The 21,817-nt window shown below is 47.6% G+C and overlaps 1 protein-coding gene across 7 annotated transcripts in view; it reads right to left on the bottom strand.

Annotated features, from left to right (window-relative positions):
* CCDC7 (coiled-coil domain containing 7) overlaps positions 1-21,817 on the bottom strand; it is a 361,859-nt gene that overhangs the window by 190,022 nt on the left and 150,020 nt on the right. For all 7 annotated transcript variants that reach the window (XM_075922671.2, XM_075922670.2, XM_075922665.2 and 4 more), the window contains one exon: positions 20,258-20,367. In XM_075922671.2, the coding sequence (XP_075778786.2) occupies positions 20,258-20,367 (110 nt within the window). The remainder of the gene's footprint in view (positions 1-20,257; positions 20,368-21,817) is intronic.

Here is a 21,817-nt window from a genome sequence, read left to right as displayed (position 1 = left end):
ACTAGGGATGGTAGGAAGCGGCATGGCAGAGGACTGTCCTCCGGGAGGTCAGAGTGCTTCGGCCAGCATCCCCACTGAGCAGGCAGTGAAATCCTACACTGCCAACAGGGCCCTAAGCTGGGACGCAGTGGAGTGGCAGGGCCGGGTCCCCCTACTTCCCCATCCCCCGGTACCCTACTCCCATAGGGTATGTCTACACTACCCCGCTAGTTCGAACTAGCGGGGGTAATGTAGTCATCCGCAATTGCAAATGAAGCCCGGGATTTGAATTTCCCGGGCTTCATTTGCATGAAGCCGACCGGCGCCATTTTTAAATGCCGGCTAGTTCGAACCCCGTGCCGCGCGGCACGGAGTAGCTAGTTCGGATTAGGCTTCTAATCCGAACTAGCTGTACTCCTCGTGGAATGAGGCACTATGCCTGCATCATGAAGTAGCTGGTGGTCTCTGATGCCATTAGGTGATCCTGCTCTATCTACATAGAGCATGTCATGGGCCACCACCAGCACCAGGAGGAGTGACAGACTGCCCACGAGAGATGCAACCAAGGAGTCACCCGCCTCCACTAGTGATGCAGATCACTCACCCTTCTACACTGGACTCCCTGAATGGACTGCCCACCCAACAGACACCCAAGAGACCCACGAGATTCATGATGAGAAACATGAGAAGGGAATACTCCCTTCCTGACAGACTATATACTTTTTCCATAAAGACACACGAGATCGCCCACCAAAAACAGACTCAGTCAGGAACATCGCCCATTTCTTTCCCTACAGATTATATTTCTCCCCACAGCTACCATTTGAGACCATAACGAGGGACACTGCAAACAATGGAAGCCATCAATGAGGGATACAGTCAAGGAAAGCACCCACCACTTTCCCTGATAGACTATGGACTTTGCTATCAAAGAGACACACAAGGTCACCCACCTAGGAGGGACACAGATGAGTGCATCACCCACTTATTTCCTCTGCAGGGATTGTATCTTTCCACGAGTGCCAGAGGAGACCATCAATGGATGCCATTTCCTTCCCTGACAGACTATGTTTCTTGTTACAGGAAAACCACTGAACTGAAGAGGACCTAGGGACACATCTCACTGTGGGGCATACCACACCCCCTCGTTTCATGAGGCATAAAGGATCTGCCGATGAAGGGTTCTGGGGTTGGCAGATCCCCATCTAGACTGCCATGCTGTGCTGACAATCAGCTGATCGGTACAGCACGGCAACCATTTTGATTTAAATGAAGTAGCAATTATTTAAATCGCTGCTTCATTTCCCTTTGCCATCCTGCCTAATCTACATGGCTCCGTCGACGGAGCCATGTAGTTTAGACACACCCTTATAAGAGTAGCTTTAAAAGCTCACCCACCTTCATCTGGGACAAGGTGGGTTATGCTTATTGCTTTTAATATGTTATGCTTTCTTGTTTCCCCTTAACCCACCCTTGACTTCTGGATTCACTTTCCCTTTTCTTAACTTGCACATGTCATAACTTTCTTTGAAAACATTCACTTCAATAAAACTTTTCATTCTATGATTAAGATAAGGAGCATGAGTTAAATTAGTGAATATATACTAACAGGACCTCAAGTTCCTGTCCTCTCCCCACCTCTCCACCCCCACCCCCAGATTCCCTGAGAGCGCAGGAACACAGTGCATTTGTTACATTTTTAAAGTTTTCTTCTAAATCATAGTTGTAACTTTATTTTGACTATTAAATTATGAAGCACAATTATATTTACTATGGAAAAACCTAGAGGATCCATAATATGACTGTGCAAACAGAGTAAAAGACAGTTCCCTGTCTTAAGGAGCTTACATTGAACTATCCAAAGGATGGGGAGTAGAGACATAAAAGTAAACTTCATAATGGTTTGCCAGTGTTATGTTTGTTCCACAATTTTTGTGCTTGAGGACATTTTTTAATAGTTTTCAGTGGATTTTTCATTAAATGCATTATAGGACAGGAATAGGTGAAGAGAAGGAAAGGAGAGAAAAACAAAGGAAACATAGTATAAGACCTGGTTTACACTATGGGGTTAGGTCACAGTTAGGTCAATTTTTAAAACCAATGACTCCATACCACTAAGCCCCTCCTGCCAACTTTAAGGATGGTAAAAGTCAATTTCTGTACTCCTCCTTAACAAAAGGAATTGCATTAACTTCGACCTTGTGTGGTTGACTTTGTGATTGACATTCTTGGATGGCAGGAAGTGTCCCACAGTGCTCCAGTGTGACCACTCTCACCAGCACTTTCAAATCTACAGTTCTCCCAGGTACACAGGGAAAGCTCAGGTTAGCCTGGCAACCATGGTGAGCCCAACAGCACGCCTCAGCAGCACACTTGACCATTAAAGTTCAGGGTTGCAAACAAGCTCCAGCATAGAGGGTTCAGGAGATACTGGATCAGACTGCTTTGGCTGTGTCTACACTGCAGAGCTTTTTCAGAAAAATGATATTTAAATCCCGGGCTTCATTTGCAAGTTCAAATGCCTACATTAACCACCCTAGTTCGAACTAGGGGGCTAGTGTAGACATACCCTGAGATAGATAGATATAAACCCAACAAAACCCTCATTCATGTGAAGGAGAAAGACACTCCTCATATTCCCCTCATACAACAGAGCCTGGGGAGCCAGGCTAGTATACCTTGTGAGTTCCTGCCCCAGGAGGGAATGGTGGGGAGAGGGTCTGGAGAGCTAGTGCAGGGCCACCCATTGTGGGGGGAGCCCCAAGCCTCATGGACCAGATCCAGGCAAGCTAGGGGCTATATCCAGCCATGGGTGGCTCGTGAGCCTAGGCAAACTAGGCAGTTGCCTAAGGCGCCACCGGCCCGGGCGCCCAATGATGATGTGCCAGGGTGCTCCATGATTATGTCACAGTCATTGACTGCCGTGAAGGTGGGGGCGCTGATCGCACCTTCCGCCTAGGGCACCAGCTGCCGCAGCCGGCCTAGGGGCCGCACCTGCATCCAGCCCTTGGGCTTGTAGGTTCCCCACCCCTGACATAGAGCATGGTGGAAAATGGATGGAGTACAGACACCCAGCAGTGCCACATGAAAATAAAGGAGCAAAGGCAGGCATACCAGAAGACAAGAGGCAAATGGTTAGTTTGCATCAGATCTTCAAACATGTCACCTCTATAAGCAGCTGCATGGGATTCAAAGCAGGGACTCAGCCACTGCCCCAAAACTGTCCGTGGATACCTCCTAGGTGACTCTTCTGGCAGCTATGGGCAACAAAGAGGACATTGTAAATGAGAAGGAGAATGCCCATCAGGCAAGTAGAGAATCAAATCTCACCCAACAGCTAGGACATTTTTTTTAACTTTGGAGCTAATTTCCTCCCAGGACTTATCACTGCTGGACTTGATGGCAGGGAGGGCACTTCTGGAAGAGTTCACATTTGTAATCATGCTACAGTGGGTAAATGTAATTGGGTTTTATTTGTTTGATCTTCCCTGAGAGGTACAGTGGCAGCCATTCTGCCTACACAGCAGAGGTTCATTGGAAAAGTTTGTTAATGTGTCTAGAGATGGAGCAGGAATCCTCCCTACACATCTGTACAAAGCTCTCATTCAGGTACTCTTTAATCCTTCTCAGAACGTTTCTGGGGAGACCTTCCTTATTCTGTCCTCCTGGTATGACACCTTCACATGCCAATCCAGCAGCAGTAAGTGATTTGGCATCATTGCAGCACAAAGCATAGTAACATAAGGTCCAAGTTTCTGGGCCTATTCAGTCTGCATCTTCTCCCCATCATATTCTCTGATTTGAATACTGATATTATTTAGGGCCCAAAAGCAAACTATGTAGGAAAGATTTAAAGTATGGCAAGAGACCACCTTGCCTTAACCAAGAGATCTTACATGACCTAAAACTCAAAAAGGAGTCATATAGAAAGTGGAAACTAGGTCAAATTATAAAAGATTAATATAAGTAAATAACACAAGTAAGTAGGGGCAAGAATAGAAAGGTGAAAACACAAAACAAGCTCAGTCTAGCTAAAGACGTAAAGGGTAACATGAAGACATTCTACAAATATATTAGAAGCAAGAGGAAGACCAAGGACAGGGTAGGCCCGTTGCTCAGTGAAGAGGAAAAAACAATGACAGAAAACTTGGAAATGGCAGATTTGCTTAATGCTTTTTTGTTTCAGTTTTCACCAAGAAGGTTGATGGTGACTGGATGCCTAACATAGTGAATGCTAGTGGGAATGGGGTAGGTTTAGAAGATTAAAATTTAAAAAGAACAAGTTAAAAATTACTTAGAAAATTTAGATGTCTGCAAGTCACCAGGGCCTGATGAAATGCATCCTAGAATACTCAAGAAGCTGATAGAGAAGGTAGCTGAGCCTTTAGCTATCATCTTTGAAAAATCATGGAAGATAGAAGAGATTTCAGAAGACTGGAAAAAGGCAAATATAGTGCCTATCTATAAAAAGGCAAATAAGAACAACCCAGGAAACTACAGACCAGTCAGCTTAACTTCTGTGTCAGGAAAGATATTGGAGCAAATAATTAAGGAATTCATCTGCAAACATCTGGAAGATAATAAGGAGATGGGTAACAGCCAGCATGGATATTTAAAGAATAAATCATACCAAAACAATCTGATAGCTTTCTTTGATAAGGTATCAAGTCTTGTGGATAAGAGTAAAGCAGTGGACGTGGTATATCTAGACTTTAGTAAAACATTTGATACACTCTCACATGACCTTCTTATCAATAAACTAGGGAAATACAACCTACATGGGGCTACTGTAAGGTTGGTGCATAACTGGATGGACACCTCATTTCATGAGGCATACTGGAGCAGTCGACAAAGGCTTCCCTTGTCAACCACAGAGCGTCCAGACTACCGTGCTGTGCCAACAATCAGCTGATCGGCACAGCACGGTGGCCATTTTGATGTAAATGAAGTGGTGATTATTTAAATCGCCACTTCATTTTGCTATGTCTAGTAAACTCATCTACATGGCTCCGTCAATGGAACTACGTAGTCTAGATACACCCTATGCTTGCAACAGGACTATTGTTTTGATAATAAAAGTTCTTTCTTTTGTATTAACCTGGTATTGGTTTAGTTCTGTGTCCTGGAAAATCTGTCTGTGGGATTTGCATACCTCTGACTAGCGGATAGCAGCCACAGACTGCAGTTTATATTTTCTCTTTCTTTTTCAAGCTCTTTGTAGAAGAGAGCTTGGGTGCCCTGGGGTTGGTTTCAAGTGTCCACCCCTGTTTGTGGGTTCAAAAGCACTTGATGGTGGCAGTGGATATTATCCCCAAAATCTAGGTTTTTAGGCTTTTGGGGAAAGTTTTATACCAAAGCCTGGAAAGATAAGGTATTGGGGTACTTTTGCAGGCCCCCACTTCTGCATTCATCATAACAGAGTGGGGAATCAGCCTTGACACCATCTGTCAAAGGTTATATACTGCCAAAAAATGGAAGCAGTAAGTGGTGAAAAAGTTTAACCTGTGAGGGTGGCATTGGAATAGGGGAGAGGCTCTCTCAACCATCAACCTGATGTTCAAATTTGCTTGCTGGATTGTTGAGATTGTTGCGAATTACTAGAATCATAGAATCATAGAATCATAGGACTGGAAGGGACCTCGAGAGGTCATCGAGTCCAGCCCCCTGCCCTCAAGGCAGGACCAAGCTCCGTCTACACCATCCCTGACAGATGTCTATCTAACCTGTTCTTAAATATCTCCAGAGAGGGAGATTCCACCACCTCCCTTGGCAATTTATTCCAATATTTGACCACCCTGACAGTTAGGAATTTTTTCCTAATGTCCAATCTAAACCTCCCCTGCTGCACTTTAAGCCCATTACTCCTTGTCCTGTCCTCAGTAACCAAGAGGAACAAATTTTCTCCTTCCTCCTTGTGACACCCTTTTAGATATTTGAAAACCACTATCATGTCCCCCCTTAATCTTCTTTTTTCCAAACTAAAAAGCCCAGTTCATGAAGCCTGGCTTCATAGGTCATGTTCTCTAGGCCTTCAATCATTCTTATCGCTCTTCTCTGTACCCTTTCCAATTTCTCCACATCTTTCTTGAAATGTGGCGCCCAGAACTGGACACAGTACTCCAGCTGAGGCCTAACTAGTGCAGAGTAAGTGGCAGAATGACTTCACGAGTTTTGCTTACAACACACCTGTTGATACAACCTAGAATCATATTTGCTTTTTTTGCAACAGCATCACACTGTTGACTCATATTCAACTTGTGGTCCACTATGACCCCTAGATCCCTTTCCTCCATGCTCCTTCCTAGACAGTCGCTTCCCATCTTGTATGTATGGAACTGATTGTTCCTTCCTAAGTGGAGCACTTTGCATTTCTCTTTATTAAACTTCATCCTGTTTACCTCTGACCATTTCTCTAACTTGCTAAGGTCATTTTGAATTATGTCCCTATCCTCCAAAGAAGTTGCAACCCCACCCAGTTTGGTATCATCTGCAAACTTAATAAGCGTACTCTCTATCCCAATATCTACATCATTGATGAAGGTATTGAACAGTACGGGTCCCAAAACAGACCCTTGCGGAACTCCACTTGTTATCCCTTTCCAGCAGGATTTAGCACCGTTAACAACAACTCTCTGACTACGGTTATCCAGCCAATTATGCACCCACCTTATCGTGGCCCTATCTAAGTTACATTTGCCTAGTTTATCAATAAGAATATCATGAGAGACCGTATCAAATGCCTTACTAAAGTCTAGGTATATGACATCCACCGCTTCTCCCTTATCCACAAGGCTCGTTATCCTATCAAAGAAAGCTATCAGATTAGTTTGGCATAACTTGTTCTTCACAAACCCATGCTGGCTATTCCCTATCACATTATTACCTTCCAAGTGTTTGCATATGATTTCCTTAATTACCTGCTCCATTATCTTCCCTGGGACAGACGTTAAACTGACCGGTCTGTAGTTTCCTGGGTTGTTTTTATTCCCCTTTTTATAGATGGGCACAATATTTGCCCTTTTCCAGTCTTCTGGAATCTCCCCTGTCTGCCATGATTTTTCAAAGATCATAGCTAAAGGCTCAGATACCTCCTCTATCAGCTCCTTGAGTATCCTGGGATGCATTTCATCAGGACCTGGTGACTTGCTGACATCTAACTTTCCTAAGTGATTTTTAACTTGTTCTTTGTGTATCCTATCTTCTAAACTTACCCTCTCTCTGCTTGTATTCACTACGTTAGGCACACCTCCAGACTTCTCGGTGAAGACCGAAACAAAGAAGTCATTGAGCATCTCTGCCATTTCCAAGTTTCCTGTTACTGCTTCTCCCTCCTCACTAAGCAGTGGGCCTACCCTGTCCTTGGTCTTCCTCTTGCTTTTAATGTATTTATAAAAGGTCTTCTTGTTTCCCTTTATGCCTGTAGTTAGTTTATGCCTGTAGCTAGAAGGCAGGTGTCATCGTTGGTTTGTGCCTCTGCCCCGATTTTGTTGATGGTGGTTCTGTCTGCTGTATTGTTGGATGTATTGAAGATATTGAGGCCTAGGATAGGGCTGATATCTGTATTGTCTCCTTTCTAGGTGCAGGGTTCTGAATGCCTAAGGAGCGGAGCTTTGCCCTGAAATCTTTCATTGAGGCTATATCTAGACTGCAAGCCTCTTTCGAAAGAGGCTTTTTAGAAAGATACTTTCAAAAAAGAGTGTCTAGACTACAACCAGTACTTTCAAAAAAGCAAGCCACTTCTTTAAAAGAGAGCACCCAGGCAGTCTGGATGCTCTCTTTTGAAAAAGCCCTGTTTGCATTCAAGAACGCCTTTTTTTGAAAGAGCACTTTCGAAAAAAGGCATTATTCCTCATAAAATGAGGCTTACCGTGGTCGAAAATACCACTGTGTTCTTTTGATTTACTTTCAAAAGAACTCAGCGGCAGTCTAGACGCAGGGGAAGTTTTTTAAAAACCCTGTAGTCTAGACACATCCTGAGTGAAGAATTTTGTTAGTGTTTGTCGCAAAAAGTTTTTGACTGTCGAGTGGAAGATCTTCAACTGTCGATTGAATTTTTCTGGGGAAAGAAACGGAGTTAAGCCATGAGGGTCTCCTCATACCACTGCTGATGTATTAGGCTGTGCATCTGTGTCAGCAGCATCTTGGGCAGCCTACAGGGCTGTTCTGGAGATCATGTGTCTCTCTGTAATCAGGGTTCTGAACTGTTGTTTCTTTGCCTCAGAATGTCTGAAATAAAGTCTTTGAGTTTGGTGTAGTTTCTGTAGTCATATTTACTGAATAGAATGGCATAACTGGCGACCCAGAATTGCAACATGGATGCCATGTAAACTTTGAGTCTAAATGAACGAGTCTTTTGCTGTCACGGTCCAATGGTATGGACCTAAATTGTTGCTGCTTATCTGCTGTGCATCTTCTACCACTGGAGAAATATGTACGGGGTGAGTAAAAAGAAACTCAGAGCCCTTGGGTGAAACATAATATTTTTGTCTGCTCTTTCACAAGTAGGTGTGGCTGATGCCAGGGTTTGCCACACCGTTTTCACTGGTTCTATTAATGCTGGGTTACTTGGTAGTGCTATTTTAGAAGATGCTACCAAGTGCAGTATGTCCATGAATTCGTGTTGGTTTTCAATAACTTCCAGGGGGCAATATTTAGCTCAGCAGCTACCCTTTATCTTGAAAGTGTGCAAAATCATCTGTGGTAGTCAGAGTAGAGGGCATAACAGCTTCACCTGGTGGGGCAGGTTTGTTTACATCCAATGGTACGTCCAATGTGTGGTCAGGGTGGTCCCTTTCTAGGGCTTGTTTTCAATGTGGAGATGGGGATTGTGATGGAGGAAAATATTGCAGTGAGTTCTGATGTTTCCAGTTGCATTGGTGTTTCTGCTGAGGTTCCCAAAGGCTCCAGTGCTGCAAATGCAGATATGGCATGGGAGGGCACCCAGGAGTTTACCATACCATGGTGGTATGTTTCCATATTTAGAATATGGTCTAGCAGAGTAGATATAATGATCTGTGTGGGGAGAGTTTTCTGTGGCGTTGGATTGTGCCTCAGTGCTGATCAGGCAGGAGATGAGTTAAGCACCACTGTTGCACCAGTGTAGGTGCCAGATGTTATATCCATTGCTGAGTTCATTTGCTGATTTGGATGTTGTCTGTGCCGGATGGTGCTGCAACTGAGAAGGCAAGCAACTTAAAGCCTGATGCCTCAAAGAGGGGTTTTGAGCATACCACTTTTGTAGCTGTGCTGGCAGTTCCAGAGATGCCCGGTGCATCATGAGTGTTTAAGCACAGTGCCACCACATCTCTGGGCACCAGCCATGACTGAGAGGGCCGTTTCAGTGCTGGAGTTTCCTGAGGTAAAGATGAAGCTCACTTTTTCACAGGCTTTTTATCTCTTTGCATTTTTGGGTCAACAGGCTGTTGACTTGGGTCAGAGGCAGGTCTTAGTGAGTTCTCTAATAAAATGAGCTTGAGACGTAAGTCTCTGTCTCATCGCACTCTGGAGTTCAGTTTTGCGCAGTGCAGGCACTTTTAAGCAACTTGTGCCTCACTAAGGCAACGGACACATTGTGTGTTCATCAGACACCAGAATGGGGTCTTTGCAGGAGGAGCAGTGCTTAAAACCCGGTGAGCCGGGCATGGTGCTGGCTATCTATCTAACCGAGGGATGGGATTAACTGGGAAAAAAACTTTTTTTTCCCCAATGGAACTGCTGACTTCTAACAATTAACTAATTGGGAAATAAAATCTTGGCTGAGAAGGGGAATTACTTATCTAGACACGAAACTAGGTAGGGAGCACTGCCAAGCTACCTCTCTGGCCACAGGTGGTAGAGAAGGGACTGAAGAGGAAGAGGGGCTTGTGCATATGCGATGCCTGAAACCTAGGAACACGCAGCTGCAGTCACATGCATACATGGCCTCAGGGACATTGCTCTGAAATCTCTGATTGAAGGCTCGGCAGCAGCACACTGACCTAATGTGGAGCACTGACAGGAGCATCTCTCAAAGAACAATCAGTTTCACACATACAGAATGGGAAGTGACTATCTAGAAAGGAGTACTGCAGAAAGGGATCTAGGGGTCATAGTGGACCAGAAGCTAAATATAAGTCAACAGTGTGACACTGTTGCAAAAAAAGCAAACACGATTCTGAGATGCATTAACGGGAGTGTTGTGAGCAAGACATGAGAAGTCATTCTTCCGCTCTACTCTGCGCTGATTAGGCCTCAGTTGGAGTATGTGACCAGTTCTGGGCACCACATTTCAAGAAAGATAAGGAGAAATTGGAGAAGGTGCAGAGAAGAGCAACAAAAATTATTAAAAGTTTAGAAAACATGAGCTATTAGGGAAGACTGAAATAATTGGGTTTGTTTAGTTTAGAAAGGACTAAGAGGAGACATGATAGCAGTTTTCAAGTACCTAAAAGGGTGTTACAAGGAGGGAGGGAGAAAATTGTTCTCCTTAACCTCTGATGATAGAACAAGAAGCAATGGGCTTTGTCATGATTATGAGAGTTAGCCAGCAGCCTGGGGATTAAGGGCCTAACTACAGCTAGCCAGGTGGAGTGACCAGTAGGAATGTAGGTGGGACTTTCAAACTGGAACAAAGGAATTTGTTTTTTTTTTCCTTTCTCCCTTTTGTCTCTCTGAGTGTGTTCTCTACAGCTACAGAGAGGGACAAGCATGTCTCTCTCTCTCCAAGACACCATTCTTCATTTTCTGTAAGTAGGGTAAAGTTTAGGTAGTTTCATTAGGCTTTATTGTTTTAAGGTTTGGGTATGGGATCTGATGTTTGGGTATGGGATCTGAAGGTTTGGGTATGGGATCTGAACATTAAGAGATGTTTTGGCTTTTCTTTGTAACTAAGTTCTAGGCCCATGGAGTTTCTCCATGGCTTTGTCTACACTGACAAGTTATTCCGGAAAATCAGCCGCTTTTCCGGAAAAACTTGCCAGCTGTCTACACTGGCCACTTGAATTTCCGGAAAATCACTGACGATCGAATGTAAAATCATCAGTGCTTTTCCGGAAAAACTATGCTGCTCCCGTTCGGGCAAAAGTCTTTTTCCGGAAAACTGTTCTGGAAAAGGGCCAGTGTAGACAGAACAGTAGTGTTTTCCGCAAAAAAGCCCCGATCGCGAAAATGAAGATCAGGGCTTTTGTGCGGAAAAGCGCGTCTAGATTGGCCACGGACGCTTTTCTGGGAAAAGTGCTTTTCCGGAAAAGCATCCTGCCAATCTAGACGCGCTTTTCCGAAAATGCTTTTAACAGAAAACTTTTCTATTAAAAGCATTTCCGGAAAATCATGCCAGTGTAGACGTAGCCCATGAGTATATTTTGTTACCTTCTCATCTAGTCATTATGCCTGCAACAGGAATATTGTTGTAATAATAAAAATCTTCTCTTTTCTTTTTATTAACCTGGCATTGGTTACCTGTGTGTCCTGATTTTTATAATAGGGGTGAGATTTCCCAAATGATCTTTCCCCTGATTTCTTTATCAATATTTGGGTGGTGGCAGCAGAAGTTTTATTCCCAAGATCTAGGTTATTAAGATTTTGGGGGAAGTTTTATACCAAAGCCTGGTAGATAAGGCTTTGGGGTACACTTGCTGGCCCCCACTTCTGCATTTATCATGCCAGACTGGGGAAGGAGCCATGACAGGCTTAAATTGCAACAAGGAAGGCTTAGGTTGCACATTAGGAAAAACTTCCTGTCAAGTATGACAACTCTTCTATGAAAACTCGGTGGGTCCTGTGCTTGCCTCAGAGGCTCACAGCAGCCCACAGTTTTTAGGCACCATGCCCAGTGTGAAAACAGGCTCTTTTCTGGCCAGGCCTCATGCATATAGCCTTCCTAGCCCAAGTTTACCTTCCCCTCAAACCAAAAATCCTGCACTATGTGACTTAATATCAGTAAAAACCAGGAGTAAGACACCAGGCAGGTAAGGGTCATACAAAGTTCGCGCCACTCAAGGGCCATCTCACCCTCTCCCCTTCCTCCTCAGCCTGTCACTAGGCAGACTGAATCTGTCAAGCCTATCACAACTAGGCGCGGGAAAGCTCTTGCTCTCTCTATAAAACAGCTTCCCCTCCTGCATGCAGTTGAGGGTTCCCGAACACTTGGAAGGCAGAATATGAGCCAGGTTCTGAGGGCTGATCACCCGAGGACCCCCTCCCGCTCACCGAATCTACCGAATCTTTTGCAGAGCGTGACGAATAACGAATATGTTCTTGTCTCTGTTGTCTCTTGTATGTCTGATAATTGTGAGTATTGCTGTGTAAAGTTAGTTAAAGGGTTGATAAATAATAGTGTTAAGAGTAAGTTAGTTAGAAATTGTTAAATAGTACAGTTAAGAGTTAAATAGATGTTAAACCTTATGAGCGAAATTAATGTAAATATAACTGATAAAAATCCCTGGGGTATTATTGATAATTACTTAGACTTAGAGAAACCCCAGGGCATTTTCCTCTACTGTATTGCAGTTTGTTTGTTGTTACTGTTAATAATTATCTGGCGCCCACGCATGTAAAAAGTTGATAAATAAAAAGTTATAGTTAAAAGCATTTTAATAAAAGTTAAAAATATTAAATACAAGGTTGCCTGTTTCTGCACCTCTCTGGGGCTGGCCACATTCTCGAACCTTCCATTTTACCTCCACACCCAGGGCTTTAATTTGTTGTTTGTTGAGCTCTTTTCATCATTGGCTAGTATATGGTAAAATGGAGAATAAACTAAGTCCTTTTTCCTGAGTGGAAATGGGGAGGTGGGTATTAGAGGGGAAACCTGGGCCCACTCTCTACACCAGATTCCAGCCCAGTGCCCTATGATAGTAGCTACATGTATGAATCCCTGACACCTGTTATAATACAACTCCAAGACCCCAGACTGCTTCCCCACACCCTCCTTCTCTCCAGTTTATCATCCTAATTGTGATCTCCTTTCCTCATACTCCCAGGCTACGTCTACACTGGCCCCTTTTTCGGAAGGGGCATGCTAATTTTGAAAGTGGGAATAGGGAAATCCGTGGGGGATTTAAATATCCCCTGCGGATTTAAATAAACATGTCCACCGCTTTTTTCCCGGCTTGGGGAAAAGCCGGAAAAAAAGCGTCTAGACTGGCCCGATCCTCCGGAATAAAGCCCTATTCCAGAGGATCTCTTATTCCTACATTGAAGTAGGCTATGAAAGTAGGCATAAGAGATCCTCCGGAATAGGGCTTTATTCCAGAGGATCGCGCCAGTCTGGACACTCTTTTCCAGCTTTTCCCCAAGCCGGAAAAAAAGCGGCGGCCATGTTTATTTAAATCCCGCGGGGGATATTTAAATCCCCCGCGCATTTCCCTATTCCAAAGTTCTAAATTAGCATGGCTATTCCGAAGAAGGGGCCAGTGTAGACGTAGCCATAGGGTTTAACTCTGGAGTGAATTGCCTAATGAGGCAGTGGAATCTCCAACACTGGAGATACTTATGAGCAGGTTAGATAACCATCTATCTGGTATAATCTAGATCAGTGTTTCTCAATGGTGATATGAGTACCCTTAGGCTATGTCTACACTGGCGGGTTCTTGTGCAAGAGAGTGTCCACACAGCCAGAAGCACAGCACAAGAATGATGAGTTCTTGTGCAAGAAAGCATCCACACTGGCGGGATGCCCTTGCACAGGAATGTGGCCCCGGAACCACTTTGCCCATGGCATCTGAAGGCATCTGTGGGCATGCGTCGGATCCCCACTGGGAAATGCGCTTAAAGGGACCCCTGCATGGCTGTTTCCCTGTGGCTGCATTCTTAGGCACCTCCTTGAGGGACTGAGAGCCACAGCCACACCCGCAAAAGCTCGCCTTGAGATGCTGGGCACCACAGCCCCTGGCAAGTGCCCCTGGGCACCCTCTCCCCCCTCCCCGTTATAGCCATGGAGCCAGAGGAGGATCCCGGGCAACAGCGTCCCCTCACTGCCATCATCGAGGCCATGGAGCAGCTGCACCAGGGAGCTACGCTGCTCCAGCCGAAGCTGGAGACCAGGCAGCACCTGCAGGCCCTCATCATCGATACCGCAGCTGTGCTCAGGCACCCCCACCCCACCACCGACAGGCGCCTGTGGAGGCACGACATCAGCGGGAACTGGGGAGAGCACCTAGTGGTGGGACAGTGTGGTGACCAGCACTGGGTGCAGAACTTCCAGATGTGCAGGGGGACATTTCACAAGCTCTGCACCTGGCTCACCACTGCGCTCCAGAGGCAGGACACCCACCTTCGCCCCACCATCCCCATGGACAAGAGGGTTGCAATCGCCCTCTGGAAATTGGCCACTTCAGACAGCTACCACTCCATGAGGAACCACTTCGGTGTGGACAGGTCCATAGTCGGCACAGTCGTCTGGCAGGTACAACACCCGGGGGACCGTGAGCCTGCCCCAGGGAAGGGAAGAGGCCAGGCCGGGGGAGGCTGTGGGGGCAGGGGGAAGCCCCACACCCAGAGGGTCATACTTTCCCCTTCCTCATGTAGCCCCACCGGCATGGGGGGGAGCCCCTGGGAGAGGGGGCTCTGGCGTACATGGGGGGAGGGGGCATCAAAGGGGGGCGAGCATGCCCCAAGAGCCCATGTACCCACCGCATCTCATTCTGTGCATCCTCTGTGCTCCCATGTGCCCCTCTGCAGGTTGTCCGCACTATCAATGACATGTTACCCTTTGCCACCCTGGGGTTCCCAAACTGCAGGGGAGCCATGGACGGGACCCACATCCCCATCCAGGCTCCGGAATACCGAGTGGCCCAGTTCATCAACTGGAAGGGCTACTGCTCAGTCATACTCCAGACCCTCGTGGACTACCGGGACCAGTTCCAAGACATTTATGTGGGGTGGTCCGGCCGAGCCCACAATTCTTGCATCTTCCAGCAGTTGGGCCTCTGCCACAGGCTAGGACCTACTTCCCCCAGCAGGACCTCACCGTTGGGGCCGTCAGCATGCTGGTCTGTATTGTGGGGGACGCGGCCTACCCCCTAATGGCCTGGCTCATGTGGCTATACATGGGCAGACTGGATCGCAGCCAGGCCGCCTTCAGTGCCCACCTGGACCAGGCCCGCAACCCTGTGGAGTGTGCCTTTGGGCATCTGAAGGCATGCTTCAGGTGCTTCCTGACCCGCCTGGACATGGGGGTGCAGCACGTCCCAGAGGTTATTGCGGTGTGCTGCATGCTGCACAATATTATCGAGGAGAAGAGGGAGGCCTTCCTCCTGGGGTGGATGGCAGGCAAGAGCCAGGCCTACCAGCAGCCTCAGATGGCCGTCACCCGCGACGGGGTGCAGATCTGGGAAGCTCTCTGGGTGCTGATTGACCAGGTCGCACAGTAGGCTGCACCTACACCTCCGACCGCAGGGCTCCCCCCATGCACCCATTTCCTGCTCCCATCACCACCACTTCCCCCCATCCTTCCCTCACCTCCCAATAAATATCATGCACTCAGTTAACAGGTAGCACAGGTTTATTTACAAGGGGTGGAGGGGGGCTCTTAACTGGGAGAGGGAAGGAGGAAGGCTCCTAACAGGGAGGCCCTCATGGGTGGGAGGGGTGGCATCTCCTGCCCCCATGGTTGCAGGGGCCTCAGTGCCCCTTGTGCTGGGTTGGGCTGCACCAAGAGGTGCCAAGATCGGGGGCCCACGGGAGGGAGAAAAGGTACGGCAGGGGAGATCGCAAGGGGAGGGCTGGGCACAGCAGGGGGGGCCACAGGGGGAGGGCTGAGCATGGCAGGGGAGACCACAGGGGGAGGGCTGGGCATGGCCAGTGGGGGCCACAGGGGGAGGGCTGGGTACAGCAGAGGGGACAGCAGGGCAGAGGGGACAGCCCAGCCATGCTGTACTGTGGCGCAGGGCCCATGCACTCCGCAATTGTGCCCAGGAGGGCACACACATGGTCACAGCGCTCCATGTACTGGCCCCACACCTGCTCCCACCACTCCTCATCTGCGTGGATTTTGGCACTGAGTTAGTGCTCAATGCACTCAATCGTGCAAACGTAGCAGCGGAGCAGGTGGTGGCGGTCCTGGAAGCCCTGGCTCCTCGGCGCCAGCAGGACAGGGCTGGAGGGTCCCTCGCTGGCAGGAGGTCCTGCTGAGGGGGAAGCAGTTGACAACAAGGCAGTCAGTGAGCCTTGCCCCATGGTTTTCTGGGAACCCCATGCCCTCCTCCCAGTGCCTCATGTGCCACGACGCCTGGGGATGGGTGTGGCCGGCGTGAGGGGATTCCCCTGGGGGGCCCGTGGATGTTGTGGGGGACCCATTGTGCCTTCTCCTGGGGCAGCAACTGTGTCCCATGGGCGGCCATGGTTGCGTGCTGTGGGCGGCACCCTTCGGGCTGTGTGGGTTCAGGGCTACACCCTTGGGGCTGGGCTGCTCCCGGCCACGCTCCCACCCTGGGCAGGGTGTGCATGACCCCCGGGGCCCCAGGCATGTGCTGGGGCTGGCTGCCGCGTCCATGTGCCACTCGGTCTGGCTGCACAAGGTTGCACATGCTGAGTGCCACTGCATAGCACGTGGCCAGGTGGAGCCGTGTGCCGCTTCCTCTCCCCCAGCCTGTGGCCCCCTGTCTCCTGCACTCTTGCGAGTGATAGCCATGACACTCACCAAAGGATCCCTCGCCCGCCTCCGAGGAGGCCCGGGACACGTCCTGGCTCCTGGGCCAGACCGGGCCAGTGGGGTCTGGCTGCTGTCCTCTGCCTCCTCCTCCTCGGTGGACCGGTTGCCCTCCTCCTCCTGTGGTTCCTGCGGCCAGACCACTAGGGTGGCCACCGATGAGTCCACCAGTGCCTGCAGGGCCTCTGCCCCCGTGTACCCCAGGATGCTGTGCAGGCGTTGGTAGTGGGGGCAAGCAGCGGCTCCACTGCCCCCACGCTCGTTGGCCCACACATAGCTGAGCCACAGGTCTTTCACCTTGGCCCGGACCTGTTCCAGGGTCCGGGCCGGGTTTCTTTCTGTGACCAGCACCTGGGCCATCCGGGTGAAGATATCCACATTGCACGTCCTGGACTTGGGGTCCCAGAGGGCCTACTCTTGGCCTCAGAGGTCCAGGGGGGCCTTGACCTCAGAGGTGCCCCAGCATGGTGCCCGCTGCTTGGTGCCCCGTGGGCCTGCTGGGGTGGCTCCTTAGTGAGGCCTGTGGAATGTCACGGTGGCTGAGCGGCTGTCATCGCTCCCCCTGGCTGCTATCCAGGCTGCGTGTGCCACAGGGCTGCGCAGGGTGCTTGTGCCTTTAAGGGGAGGCCATCTAGGGGAAACCAGCGAGTTGTGATTGCACTTATGGAGTCTAGGAGAGGCCACCTGTGTTTTTTCCCGGAGGTCAGTTCTTGTGCAAGAAGTCCCAGCCCCTGCTTACACCCTCATCCTTCCCTCTTACTCCCACAGCACTCCCAGCATGCTGCACCCTGCTCTGGCTCCTACTGCCCACATGGTGAGTATGGGGGGTGACCTCGCTGTTGCCCCAGGTTTTTCTCATCTATTGAACTATTGGGGTGGCTGCCACAGGGGCCCCAAAAGTTCTGGGTCTGCGGCAGCCACCCCGATTTGTCCTATCTCTCTAGACCAGAGTTCCTAAAGATACATGCACCTTTCCTGACCATCCCACATTGGTGTTAGTGAAATGGCCCTTGTGATCCACCAGGGCCTACCCCATCATTGAGAAGTAGTCCTTGTGGTTTATGTACTCTTTGGCAAGTTGGTCTGGTGCCAAGACAGGGATATGTGTTCCAACTATCACCCCACCACAGTTAGGGAACCCTATCACAATAAAGCCAACCACTATGTCCTACACTTTCCCCAACATCACTATCCTTCCTAGAATAAGGATATTGGCTGCCCTGGCTACTTGAATCACAGCAGTCCCCATCACTGTAGATTTACCTACTCCAAATTGATTCCCAGCTGACCCATAGCAGTCTGGAACTCCATAGGGCTACAAGAGTGGTTCTCACTCTGGTATTGCTATGCTTGAGGGTGGGGAAAACCAATTCAAAAACTTACATGAGAGTAGCCTTACGCATGCAAAAGTTTCAAAGCCACTGGTCATCAGCCCATAGCAGCATAACTACGTGGTCCCACAAGTCTGTGCTTGTCTTCCAGGACCAGAATAGGCATTCCACTCTGTCAACAGGCCCGACTGCTGTCAGCATACACTAACTGCTCCACACAATGGGTTCCTGCACATCTGTGTTTGTGGGCTCCTCACATTCTTCCTTGTACCAGCAGCTCTTGGAGGGTATGTCTACACTACCACCCTAGTTCGAACTAGGGTGGTAATGTAGGCATACCGCACTTGCAAATGAAGCCCGGGATTTGAATTTCCCGGGCTTCATTTGCATAAGCCGGCCGGCGCCATTTTTAAATGCCGGCTTGTTCGAACCCCGTGCCGCGCGGCTACACGCGGCACAGGCTAGATAGTTCGGAATGGCTTGCTAGTTCGAACTATCTGTACACCTCGTTCCACGAGGCGTACAGATAGTTCGGAATGGCTTGCTAGTTCGAACTATCTAGCCCGTGCCGCGTGTAGCCGCACGGCACGGGGTTCGAACAAGCCGGCATTTAAAAATGGCGCCGGCCGGCTTATGCAAATGAAGCCCGGGAAATTCAAATCCCGGGCTTCATTTGCAAGTGCGGTATGCCTACATTACCCCGCTAGTTCGAACTAGCGGGGTAGTGTAGACATACCCGGATAGACTCTGGACAAACAGCAGTATAATGTGCTAGGTGTTTGCACTGCTTGCCACAGCAGTTTGAAGCTGAGTGGAGTATGAGCTTGCCATGTTATGGCATCTGCACAGATAACCAGGAAAGAAGTGCATGAAAATATTGTTTTCCATTGCTTCCAAGCATGAACAGAGAGAGGAGATAAGTGAATTATGGGAGGAGGATGACATGTACATAGAATCACCTGTAATGATTTTGTCCCATCAGGCATTAGGGCTGTGTCTCCACTGGCATGAATTTCTGGAAATGCTTAAAACAGAACAGTTTTCGTTATAAGTATTTCCGGAAAAAGAGCGTCTACATTGGCAGGCTGCTTTTCTGGAAAAGCCCTTTTTCTGGAAAAGCATCTGTGGCCAATGTAGACGTGCTTTTCCGGAAAAGAGCCCCGATCGTCATTTTCGCGATCGGGGCTTTTTTCCGGAAAAGACTACTGGGCTGTCTACACTGGCCCTTTTCCAGAACAGTGTTCCGGAATAAGGACTTATGCCCAAGCGGGAGCAGTGTAGCTTTTCCAGAATAGCGGCTGATTTTGTACAGTAGAGCGTCGTTGCTTTTCCGGAAATTCAAGGGCCAGTGTAGACAGCTCGCAGCTTATTCCGGAAAAGCGGCTGATTTTCCGGAATAAGTGGCCCAGTGTAGACACAGCCTATGAGTCTAACCCAGAATGCAAATGGGCGGCAGGAACTCTGTAATGGCTACCCACTGTGTATTGCCATTTAAGTTGAAGGTAGCCATGCTACTAGGGATACACTTTATCGAACTCACGCATCAAGGACATGCACCTTTGACTTTGTAAATGTAGATGCTACGGAGTCAACCTTAATACATTATTTGAAAGAAATCCGATGCATCAGTGTATAAATGTGCATGTTGACGTTGTTTCTTGTGTTTATTCCTGCTGAATAGAGTTTCTCTTGAATCCTGGATTGGATCCTCACTGGAGTTTTTCTTCCTCAAGTCCACTAGCCATCTTATTGCCCCTAATCTCACTTGCAGTTCTAGATCTAGCAGACACTTCTAGAGAGAAATAGCCTCAGATGAGCCTCAACTTTTCCCTTGATTATATGATCCTAAAATACCTGAAGAGGCTATTTCTTATTAGTCATAAGGATATATTCAGCAAAATCTGTGGTTATGGAATCAACTGTACATGAAACTGCTGAATAACTTCAGCCACATTGTGACAAGTATGGCTTTAACTCCATACAAGCTACAAGGGAGGTGAAAGAGACTATCTGAAGAAAGGGAACTAGAGTCTGATGTAGAAAGGTGTCTGCAGAGAAATTTTAGGAACAGCCAAGTTGGGGGTTTATAGAGTAAGTTTGACATTTGCAAGCATTGTTTCAACTATCAGCAACAGCCAATCCCCAGAAAAGGGATACATTTTGAATTATATATATGTTGTTCAGAGTAGGACTACTCATTAATTCATAAGCAGATATTGCACCACTGAATGAAGAAAGATTTTTTTAACAGTGTATCACATCAGACTGTAAATATAACTAGATACTATATTATAACAAGAACTTTTCTGTTCACTCTTACCCTGCTGCCTGAACTCCTAATAAGGAAGACACTTCACCATTCTGAACAGGTTGTTTTCGCTCCAGTTTTGACAAAAATCTCTTTCTAGACTCTGGTCGTATTTTTTCTTTCTGTAAAATTTTACGCAGTTAAGATTAAAATAATGTTCTACAGTAAAAAATCAATATCCTGGCTAGTGTACAAGGCCTATTGAAAGCATGAGAGCAGCCAGAAGCTTAGTAGGCAGTTAACAAATCTGAAAACTGGGGAGGTTGAGTGGGAGGTAGAAAAGGGAATGCATGTGCTTATTTTTCTTCTTGACAGAAGCTTAGGTGACAAGGCTATGACAGCAACAGAGGTAGTGAGGCAAAGAATGGAAGAGACTCTAAAATGTAAGTTGTGCGAAAGAAGGTTACTCACCTTGTGCGATAACTGAGATTCTTCGAGATGGCTGCCCCTGTGGGGTCTCCACCTTAGGTGATGGAGCACTGCTGCACTTCTCATCAGAGAATTATGGTAAGAATACCCTCAGCAGGCTGTGCATGTGGAGCAGCCAGCACGTGCTATTTGGAGTGTCTACTCTGCACACGTAGCCAACTACCCCTTCGGTTCCTTCTCTGCCCACAAAAGAAACATTCTGAAGCAGAGGGGAGGAAGGGTGGGTGTTGGAGTACCCACAAGGACAACCATCTTGAAGAACCTCTGTTACTGCACAAAGAGAGTAACCTTCCTTTCTTTTTCGAGGAGTATCCCTGTGGGTGGTCCACCTTAGGTGATTATGAAGCAGTAACCGTGCTTGGTGCAGGGAACTTTGGTAAGTCTGTATTGACCATGGATAGTATGGTGCATCCAAATTAGGTGTTGGAGACTGAACAGGTCTCTATGATGTAGTGAAAGTATGTGTAAATGCCCAGGTGGCAGCTCAGCAGATGTTATTTATAGGTATATTTTTAAGGAAAGCCATGGATCCTGCCACTGCTTTTGTGCAGTGGGCCTTTACTGTTGTTGGGGGCTCCTGATGAAAAATGCTGAATGTGAAGCAGATGCATCTGGAGATCCGTTTGGGTAATCTTTATTTAGAGATACGCATGCCTTGAGAGCTCTCTGTGGAAGAAATGAAGAGACTCGGAGACTTCCAGAAGGGTCCTGTTCTTTGTATGTAGAAGACAATTGCCCTGCAGACATCCAAGGTATATAAGGCTACCTCCCTGTTATTAGCATGAGGTTTTGGAAAGAAGACTGATAATTATATAGGTTCATTACAGTGGAAAGACATAGGTACTTTTGGGAGAAACTTGGGATGTGGACAGAAGATGACCGTATCTTTGTGGAAGATGGTATACAGAGGGTCCCAATCTCATCCACCCTGTGTGCTGAAGTGAGGGCTACTAGAAAGATCACTTTCATAGATAAGTTGAAACAAAAAACAGGACTATGTAGCACTTTTAAAGACTAACAAGATGGTTTATTAGGTGATGAGCTTTCGTGGGCCAGGCCCACTTCCTCAGATCAAATAGTGGAAGAAAATAGGCATGACCATATATACCAAAAGGATACAATCAAAAAAAAAGTGAACACATA

The sequence above is a fragment of the Pelodiscus sinensis genome, chromosome 2, assembly GCF_052426305.1.
Source record: "Pelodiscus sinensis isolate ZL-2025 chromosome 2, ASM5242630v1, whole genome shotgun sequence".
NCBI classification, from domain to species: domain Eukaryota; kingdom Metazoa; phylum Chordata; order Testudines; family Trionychidae; genus Pelodiscus; species Pelodiscus sinensis.
The sequence above is the reverse complement of the archived record's forward strand: the minus strand, read 5'-3'. Positions and strand labels throughout refer to the sequence as shown.